Source organism: Harpegnathos saltator, unplaced genomic scaffold, assembly GCF_003227715.2.
Source record: "Harpegnathos saltator strain DR-91 unplaced genomic scaffold, Hsal_v8.6 scaffold795, whole genome shotgun sequence".
NCBI classification, from domain to species: Eukaryota; Metazoa; Arthropoda; class Insecta; order Hymenoptera; family Formicidae; genus Harpegnathos; species Harpegnathos saltator.
This window is the reverse complement of record NW_020230643.1, coordinates 139,867-150,810: the sequence shown is the minus strand read 5'-3', so window position 1 is coordinate 150,810 and position 10,944 is coordinate 139,867. Positions and strand designations below refer to the sequence as shown.

Sequence of the window (10,944 nt, the reverse complement as noted above, 5' to 3'; positions counted from 1 at the left end):
ACGTTCGAGCTCGACGAATGACGTGCTGACTATTTTGGCATCGGTCTATCTCGATCCTCATATTTCGAGCCGTAGACTGGAGGTATCCACAGGAATACCGAAGTCCACAATCTTGCGGATTTTGAAGGCTCGGAAGTACCATGCTTATCATATCACTTTGACCCAAACATTATTACCTGCCGATTTTGATCGACGCCTCGAGTTCTGCCGGTGGGCCTTACAGCAGATCGATCGGGACCCTAATTTTTTTAGATTTGTGATGTTTTCCGATGAAGCGACGTTCAAGAACACAGGGGAGTTGAACCGGCATAATTGCCATTATTGGTCCGATACCAATCCGCACTGGCATAGAGCGATTGACAATCAACACCGCTGGAGCCTCAATGTCTGGTGCGGGATTGTTAATGGATACTTGGTCGGTCCATTCTTTTTCGAACGTACTGTGAATGCAAATACGTACCTCGATTTGCTCACAGACCAATTGCCTCATTTGTTGGAGAACGTAGACTTGGAAACCAGGCGAAGGATGTTCTTCCAACAGAATGGTGCACCACCGCACTTTGCACGTATAGTCAGGAGGTTTTTAGATGAAAGGTACCCGAACCGATGGATTGGTCGAGAGGGTCCGATTGCATGGCCTCCTCGTTCTCCTGATTTGACGTCACTCGATTTTTATCTCTGGGGCTATTTGAAAGAAGTTGTTTTCAAAGAAGAACCAACAACAAGAGAAGATATGGAAAATCGCATAAGACGAGCTTGTGAAGCGATTCCACAAAATGTCTTGCTCAGCACAGTGGCCCATTTCCAAAGAAGGCTCAATTATTGCATAAATACTAACGGTGCAACTTTCGAAAACCTTTTGAATAGCTAGATTAACAATAGCAAAGTATGCATAGTGAGAGGCAAGGGGACTCACTCTAAACAAGCACCCCGAAAGAGGCAGAATTCTACCACATTCACGTCGTTGTCTCTGGGTAATGCTAAGTGTAGAAGATAATTTAGAAATCCCCGTATACAGATACGATTTTCGCATGAATACAGGTACAAGTTCCTTTTGACTTTGAAATGACCTCAAAACATGACATTTGATCTTATCGATCATACCATATCCTATTCTAAAATTTCCCGCTCTTTCCAAATCCGGGGTCGAAAATAGGCAATTCCAATTAAAAAATGTTATTTGACCTTCAAATAACCCCTAAGGTCAAAGTCAAGGTCAAATTCAAGGATATGGTCATACGTCCCCCTCCTTGTCCAACAACTTTTGTATGAAACTTTTTTCATTATTTCGTTCACCGGTCGAGTTATTCTCCATTAAAGGTTAAAATGGTCCACCCTGTATACTTATATAGGTCGACAAAATACAATTTCTGAGTACGGTGGTTCCAATGAGGCCTTTTAGAAAGGTTATAAGGTTCCGTCAGTTTCTCAACACACACATTTGTGTCATCTGCAACTTGACTAAATAAAATATAAAGGGACGAATTGTAATATTTTACGGAGTGAATTGCGTTGCAAAACGATATTTACATTGCCATTATATGTCGATAAGCGTTCTTTCTCGTTTGAGATGAAAATATGACTGCGATCTAGATCAGTTTGATCGAAAGATGTTACAATAACGTCTTTGTTACAATAATCAAATGTATTTACATGCCTCTTTTCTCCAGCTACGTAACAGACACTGTAAGGAGATTCCAACTTCCAGCTAGAGAGTCTCAAAGGGAGAGAGTGGCAAACTGATCACGTGACCAGGTCTCTGTTGATTCGATGGAGGCACAAGGTCTTCTTCACTAATTAGAATATTGATATAGCATGACGACAAGCTGGTTTTACAATGAGTCATGGAGTTAAGACCGACTTTAACCCTAACTAGTCTAACATTTGGTGATTTAAGCCGTAAGCTTTACAAATTGAACAATCGCAGTCAAGTTTTTTTGTAACATCTATTAACGAATAGAGGTTAAAAGAGGAGATAAAAAGAGGAGGTTAAAACGTTTAGCGTCGCATAGGACATTCGTTCACGGATATTCAATTGTTACTGCAAATTAATATCTTTGCAATATAGCTGCAATATTGCAGAAATATTAGGTTGTTCGGAAAGTTCGTTCCAAATTTCGCGCGCTCCACATTTCTATGTAATCAGTAAGAACGAGGGCGCTCTAAACGATTTTATGTTTGTCAACAAACATTCCCGGATCTATGAGCCCGCTAAGGAAACTTCGCAGATCTTCCTAAGTGCAACTATTTCGTCAGAAATCAGTTTGAAAAATGGAGAACCAAAAAGTCGATTTTCGTCATGTGATGCTATATTGCTTTAAACGTGGCTTCACGGCTTCGCAGACCCTGAATGAGATGTTTTCAGTATATGGAGATACCTGCGTCACTCACTAGACAGTTCGAAAATGGTATCGAAGATTCGAAGCTGGCGATTTCAACATGGAATATCAAACTCGCTCAGGCCGGCCTCAGGAGGTTGATGAAACGCTTCTTATGGATCTCGTGCACGAAAATCCTCGAGTGACAGTTAGAGAACTCGCCGACACTCTGCACAAGTCTGTTTCCACCGTCTGTTTCCACCGTGCATGACCATCTGAAGAAGCTAGGATTCTCAAGTCGACTGGATGTGTGGGTGCTACACGAAATGAATGAACGGCAGTTGCTGGAACGTGTGAACGTCTGCGATATGCTGCTTCAACGGCACCAAAAAGAACCGTTCTTGAAGAGGATCATAACAGGCGATGAAAGTTGGATCCTATACAATTATGTTAGCCGCAAGAGGTCGTGGGGAACCAGCGACGCGTCTACGCAAACAGTGGCCAAGCCGGGGCTTCACGCGAAAAAGGTTCTTCTGAGTATCTGGTGGGATTTTAAGGGCGTGGTATATTATGAGCTTCTTCAACCAAACGAAACCATCAACGCGGCGAAGTACAGCCTTCAACTGGACGAACTGAAGACTGCCATCGCACGGAAGCGCCCTGAATTGGCCAACAGGCGTGGAATTGTTTTCCATCATGATAACGCCAGACCTCACGTCGCAATGTCTAGCCGTAGGAAGCTGTTAGACTTCGAATGGGACGTTCTTCCTCATTCTCCATATTCTCCCGACCTTGCCCCATCTGACTACTATCTATTTCTTTCTTTAAAAAATTTTCTTCGGGACAAGAAATTCGAATCTTTGAAAGTCCTCAAAAGTCATCTTGATAAATTCTTCGTCAATAAGAAACCTTTATTTTGGAGCAAAGGCATCATGCAGCTTCCTGAAAGATGGGCCAAGGTCGTTGAACAAAACGGTACATATTTGCTTCAATAAAGTTCCTCTTTGTGTAAAATATTGCGCTCTTAATTTATTTCAAAGATTTGAAACGAACTTTCCGAACAACCTAATAATATTGCACAATATTGTTTTTGCAATTTTGCTGTAATATTGCACTGCAATATGCAATTTTGCAATGTTACAACAATGTTGCTACAGCTTCTGTGCTGTATGAGGTGTGAATGAATTGCATATGCAGCATCTCCGATAATATGGGAGTCATTAGGGAAATATATGTCAGGCATCTCTAAAAAACGTGCTACTGGAGAATTTCTGAAAACTCGAGCATCGTGAACTGATCCTACTTCTCCTGTATAACAGTGTGTAAAGATGCCATGTGAATCACATATAAGTTGAACACTTAAGGATGGAAAATCTTTCCGGTTAATGTAAGAAACTGTATCATATTTGGTGGACCTCGAATTTTAATGTGTGTTCTATCTATAGCACCAATGACATTTGGAAAACCACAAGTTTTTTTAAAATGTTCCATAATATCAGTGGCAACAGTGTACTTGGGCCATTTTATAAATCGAGGTGCAATGCAATGAAGTGCGTAAGTAACACGTCTTACAACCCTGAAAGCAGTTGCTCTACCAATTCCAAATTTGACACAAATAGATCTGTAACAGTTCAGAAAGTAAGAAAAGTAAATAACGAAAAGCTCGTCACAAAATAATCTAAGCGTCTTTTATTAACTATATTGATGCCACATTACATAACGACAATGTGTTTTATTTTGATACAAAAATTCGGCATTAACTACAAGAGATGGTGTCAATTAAATTTTTCTGTAATTTTTAACGACAGTGTCGATATTATACTGTCGTTACGCACATATAACATGTACGACAAAAAAGCGCAACAACAATATATCGATGCTGAACTGTCGTTAAGAGTTACAGAATAGACTTAACGATATAGCATTCAATGCTTAGTAAAAAGTGTTATAAATGTAATAATAGTTATACGTATAGAACATTGTTGGATTTTACATACCTATATGAATCAGGAGTAGTCATAAACCATAGAGCAATATATAGTTGCTTCTCTGCTGAAATTGATTTTCTACCAGTCGTGGTATTTGTGACTTTTAATGCTGGCCCAATTAATGATAAAATCATTTCAAATGTAGCCGGGTACATTCTAATAGGTTAAATTATAAATAAAATAAATTTAATAAAACCAGAAAAAATATTAACTTAATGACATTTATATTGAAATATTTACCTAAAATGTTCTTTGAATATAACATTAGTGTAATTAGGAATCACGCGATCGACGTAATCCGTAAGTTTTTCAATTATAATTTGTTCTCCACATTTATCTGACATTAATATAGAAAACAATGTCTGCATATCATTTAGAGATATATCTTCATCTTCATTTTCACTGTCGCTCGATTAGGAGCTATCACTTTCATTATTCTTTTTCAAAAACATTGACAAATTTACAATTATTGGAATTCGGTTTTTGATGTTGATATTTTGATTGGCGTCCATTTTAGCGCATAGAATGCGTAGGAAACCGTTTCGAATTATTAAAGCGCTTCATGTGCATTGATAAAACGGAACGATTTCAAAGAGCTGCGCAGCAGAAATGCAGTCTATACGTTCTATGCGCATTTCGGAACACACCCTTCGAGACTGCACGGACAACTTCTAGCAATGATACAAAATGACGCTAATGGGGGTGGCCATTTTTATAATTTTTATATTCAATTTTATAATTTTCATATTCAGTTATCAATATACATATGCATATGCGTTGTAAATGTTAATATACAATAATTATTATATTTTAATTATTATTAATATTAAATAATTTTATTAACGCTAATAATTTAAATGATATCAGTAATTTGAGATATTCATCTTCTGGCAAGAGAATTGACATATCCATCTGATTTCGAAAATATTTCTTTGTTTGAAATTTTTACGAATCAGCGTGCAAAATTATACAATGGATTGTCGAGTGTTTGCAAGGAGAAAAGTGAACAGTTTAATACATAGATATTGTACTCAAGTAGAGATATTAAAACTTTCGAGGTCAAAAATCCCATACAACACAGAAGCTGCAGCAATATTGCTGCAACGTTGCAAAATTGCATATTGCAGTGCAATATTGCTGCAAAATTGCAAAAATAATATTGTGCAACATTACTTCTGCAACATTGTAGCTATATTGCAAAGATATTAATTTGCACTATTACTACAATACTATCGCAGTATTGTGTAAAGCGTCAAAATATCGTGACATACATTTGAAATAATCGTACTGGTACTCCGAAGAAGCTGTACGCTCATTGATTTTCGCGCATCGCATATCACATCATGCATCGCGCTGGCTGCGAGCTATAACACAATGTCAGTTCAGTTCAGTTCAATATATGGCTCCGGACAAATTAAGGTACGTCCACACGTCATTTTCCAACTACGATCAAAATAAAAAGAAAAACAGGGACAACGCGTACGCAGTCCCCACGATAAAAAATATGCGTAGTTACAGAAATACAGAAGGGAGGAGCACGGAGAACGACCACCAAAATTGGTGATCCCGATAAAAGGGATAGGCTCCCAACGACAAAAGGAATAAGTTATCACATCAAAAATGCCGATCAATAGATCACCAATAAGGGAAACAGATGGACCTGGAACATCCAACGAAAACTCCCGTGAAACACGACGACCGGGATCCAACATCGACAAGGTCGCTCTCCGTGCTCCTCCTTTCTGGCCTAATGAACCAGATCTCTGGTTCGCCCAATTAGAAAGCCAGTTCACTCTCAGTGGAGTCACACAGGACTCTACCAAATATGCTCACGTACTCTCCTTTATTATAACTTGATGTTGTTGATATTTTGATTGGCGTCCATTTTAGCGCATAGAATGCGTAAGAAACCGTTCCGAATTATTAAAGCGCTTCATGTGCATTGATAAAACGGAACGATTTCAAAGAGCTGCGCAGCAGAAATGCAGTTTATGTGTTCTATGTGCATTTGATCCTTTATTACAACTTTATTATAACTTGATGCAAGATACGCAAGAGAGGTCAGAGACGTAATTATAAATCCACCCGAGGCAGACAAATATGACACCTTAAAACGAGCTTTAATACAACGCGTATCAGCCTCACAGGAACAATGAACACGAAGAGCTGGAACATGAAGAGCTTGGAGAAAGAAAACCCTCACAATTCTTACGACACCTACGAGGTCTAGCAGTAAACATTCCCGAAGCACTTCTACGCACATTATGGTTAGAACGTCTACCAGCACAAATGCAAGTAATCCTAGCTACTCGAGCACAAGACCACCTTGAGGATATTGCAGAACAAGCGGATCGAATACAAGAAGTAACCGGACGATCTATAGCAGAAGTCACCACGACTTCCATAGAAAAAAACCTAATCGAGCAACTCAATAAACTCATTCTGCAAGTAGCAGAGCTCGACAAATGGTGGAATCAACCACAGCAACGCGATCGCCGACGTAGCCGATCTCGAGAGAAAAAGAAAACTCAACCCACGATATGCTACTATCATCGACGATTTAGGGACAAAGCCCAAAAGTGTGCACAACCTTGCACCTACCAAATCCCAAAAGTACAGGGCAGTCACTAATGGCGGCTGGTGATACTGCCCATGAGTCACGCCGCCTTTTTATCACGTGTCGAAAAACCAAAAGATCATTCCTCATCGACATAGGATCCGATATCAGCGTATATCCGCACACCAAGCAATCCAAGGGTCCCGTCATCCTACGACGCTCATTCTATTTGCGGCAAACGGAACCTCCATACCCACTTATGGCTGGATTGCAACGAAACCAGACCTGGGGTTTAAACGCGCATTCCCATGGCGATTTATAATTGCCAATATGTCCCATCCCATCATCGGAGCAGATTTCTTAGCCTACTTCAATCTCCTACCGGATATTCGAGCAAGGAAACTCGTCGATGGAACAACTGGCCTTACAACAAATGGAACGTTCCGAGGCAGCAATGAGCAATCAGTGAAGAACCTCAGCACCGGGGACGCGTATCACCAATTACTAAAAAAGTTTCCGGAAATCACAAGACCAAACACCCCTCAAAGGAAAATGAAGCACACAACAGTGTATCATATTAAAACAACCAAGGAACCAGCGGAGACATGCCGACCAAGACGATTAGCTCCAGACCGACTATAAGCAGCAAAAGTAGAATTCAATCTGCTCCTACAAGACGGCATCATCCGCCCCTCAAAAAGTCCCTGGGCAAAAAGTCTCCTTTACACATGGTACCCAAGAAAGATGAGTTTTGGCGACCATGTGGAGACTATCGAAGACTCAATGCAAAAACAATATCAGATCGGTATCCAGTTCTACACATCGAAGACTTCTCGCAAAGCTTGCACGATAAGAAGATCTTCTCAACCATTGATCTTGTAAGAGCATACAATCAGATTCCAGTACATCCTGATGACATCCAAAAAAACGGCTGTAACAACACCATTCGGACTTTTTGAATTTCTCTACATGCCTTTCGGACTCAGCAACGCAGCACAAACCTTTTAGCACAAACGGTTTATCAACGAAGTTCTACATGGATTAAACTTTTGATACGCATATATCGATGACATACTGGTCGCATCCTTAAACGAAGAAGAACATATTGGGTGAGTGCAAAAGTTCGTGCGGAGTTTCAATAGATGGAGTTATAAGCGTCGTAAAGTGTTGTCATTAATACTTCCATCTACATATTATATAACGTTGGAGAGGTGACGTCTTCAGCTGTTATTAAAAAAAAATCATTTGTTTTCATACAAACTGCTTCGAGAAATATCACTTTAAAAATGAGTATCGATAAGGTGCATTTACGGCATGTTATGCTTTACGAGTTTCGGAAGGGAATAAACGTTGCCGCAGCCGTAAAAAACATTCAGGATGTTTATCAGGATGAAGCACCACCTAAACGAACTGTGGAAAAATGGTTTGCTAAATTTCGGCGCGGAGAATTTAACCTTGAAGACGAGCCACGCTCTGGTCGATCTTCTGACATTGATGACGATGTTTTGCGTACTTTAGTGCTCAATAATCCGCGAATTTCAACAGAAGAAGTTGCTACAGCACTAAACGTTGACCGATCAACCGCTTTTCGGCGTTTAAAAAAGATGGGATTCGATTTGAAGCTCGATATATGGGTGCCCCATTTGCTGACCGAGAAGAACAAAATCAAGCGAATTTCTGTAGCCGTTTCTTTACTCGGGCGGTTCAATAACGAGTCGTTTTTGGATCGACTAGTGACGGGCGATGAGCAATGGGTCCTCTACAACAATGTTCAGCGCAAACGGACATGGAAACAATCAGGTGAGCATGGTGACGCAATGCCAAAGGCCAGTTTGCACCCGATGATGCTCTCTATTTGGTGGGATTGCAAGGGCATAATCTATTTCGAGCTTCTCCCCGCTGGCGAAACGATTGATTCGGACAAGTACTGTCGCCAATTAACCAATCTGAATCGAGAAATAAAAGAGAAACGTCCGATTTTGTCAAATCGCAAGGGAGTCGTCTTTCATCACGACAACGCCAGACCACACGTTTCGAAAAAGACGCTGCGCAAACTGAAGAGCCTGAAATGGGATGTCTTAACGCATTCACCGTATTCTCCTGATATCGCACCATCTGACTATCACTTGTTCCGGTCATTGCAAAATTATATAAATGGAAAAAACTTTGACTCTTTGGAGGTCTTAAAAAACGGCGTCTCTTCGTTCTTCGAATCTAAACCGCGCAGTTTTTATGATCGAGGCATCCGTATGCTGCCAGAACGTTGGGAAAAGATTATAGAAAACGATGGAGAATATATCATTGATTGAATAAAGATTTTTGTTTGCCTAATCACTGTGTGACTTTTACTCACAAACTCCGCACGAACTTTTGCACTCACCCAATACAAAGCACTTGCAAGCACTATTTACAAGATTACAGGAGTATGGCGTCACGCCCACTCCATGGAGTGGGGTTGCAGCCTCCGGCAGGGGGATCCTCGGGACGCAGTGATCGGCTAGGCGGCGGGACTCGGCCTCCTGTTGATGAACAGGGGGTCGGCCAGCACCTGTGTGCAGCTGAACAGGGAGTCGGTCATTGATTTGACCTGGGCTTCCCCTTCGGCTGCCCGGATTTTCTGGGAATAGGCGATGGTGACCGAAGGCGAGACGTTATCTGATCACAGATACAGCCTTGGCCATAAGTATAAAGCACCTTGAAAAAATAATTTAAACTTGTTAACAAACAACAATATATTATAAGAAACAATTTTATAGAAAAATAATGTTTATTTTCATAGCAGTTTTAATATTTTGTTACTCCTCCTTTAGCTTTCAGTACTGCTTGTACTCTTTTTGACATACTATACATTAATTTTTTACATACAGCAGGAGTAATGTTCTCCCATTCTTGGCGTAAAATGAACTTTAAATTCTCTAGCGATGATACTCTATGTTTCTTGATCCTTCTCTTTAATATTGACCACAAATGTTCAATAGGATTTAGGTCAGGGGACTGTGCAGGCCAATCCAAAACTCGGATATTGTTTTTTATCAACCAATCTCTCGTTGTTTTAGATGTATGACATGGAGCATTATCCTGTTGGAATATTATCGAAGAATGATCTTCGTCTCCAAATATTTTAATGTAGGAACTCTCCAGTGAAGCCTCCAAAACTGAAATATATTTGTTGCTATTCATTTTTCCTTCGCATACAAACATTTGACCAACACCTTCTGCTGCAATACAACCCCAAATCATAACACTTCCGCCACCATGTTTGACCGTAGGCACTACACAATCAGAATGATATGCTTCCCCGACCCTCCTTCGAATGAAAATCGCGCCAGAAGTCCCGAAAATCTGTAAAACATAACGTTAAAAATATCACAAACTTTTATCTCTGTTTCCTTTACATTACTTTATTATTTTAATTCATATTTCCTATTATATTTTTAAATAAAGATGTAATGGAAACTTACCTCAAAGTTGGATTCATCTGACCAAATAATTTTAACCCAATCATCTTCACTCCAATTCTTATGTTCTTGGGCCCATTCTAAGCGTTTCTTTTTATTACGCTCTGAGAGCCACAGTTTTTTTCTTGCTATGCAACCTTTTAAACCAGCTTCCCGAAGCCTTCTTCTAATGGTTCGTGCAGAAATTATTATATCTCCTTGTTCATTGAGATCAACAGCGAGCTCACTAGACGTCTTGCGGCGATTTTTTAAAGAATGGCGTATAAGTAACGATCCTCTCGTTTCGAAGTTATGCGATTTTTACCTGAGCGGGGTTTATTTGCGTGTTTCCCAGTCTCCTTAAATCGTTTTAAGGTCGATTGCACCGAATAACGAGAACATTTCATTTTTTGCGCAATTTTCACTTGGCTTATGCCTTGAGAGACTAAAAGGACGATCTGTGCCCTTTCACCTTCAGAAAGTTCTCGGATTTTTGGCATATTGCCTTTTTAACACTGACTTTATTTTACACTTTCACAATCAGATTAATACAATATCTTAAAATTGAGAAATCTTCGAGATTAACACTTCAAGGACTGTTCTCGACATAACCTAAATGTAAATAAACAGGTTTACCAACTGAA

At 39.9% G+C, this 10,944-nt stretch overlaps 1 protein-coding gene and 1 pseudogene across 1 annotated transcript; one reads left to right on the top strand and one right to left on the bottom strand.

The window, feature by feature from the left end:
• Positions 1 to 3,813: 3,813 nt before the first annotated feature.
• Positions 3,814 to 4,818, bottom strand: LOC105190095 (uncharacterized; annotated as a pseudogene).
• A 1,108-nt stretch (positions 4,819 to 5,926) lies between these two features.
• Positions 5,927 to 6,937, top strand: LOC105190096 (uncharacterized). Its single transcript, XM_011152605.1, has 2 exons — positions 5,927 to 6,139; positions 6,446 to 6,937. The coding sequence occupies exons 1-2, from the start codon at positions 5,927 to 5,929 to the stop codon at positions 6,935 to 6,937; spliced, it is 705 nt and encodes a 234-aa protein (XP_011150907.1).
• The last annotated feature ends 4,007 nt before the right edge of the window (positions 6,938 to 10,944 follow it).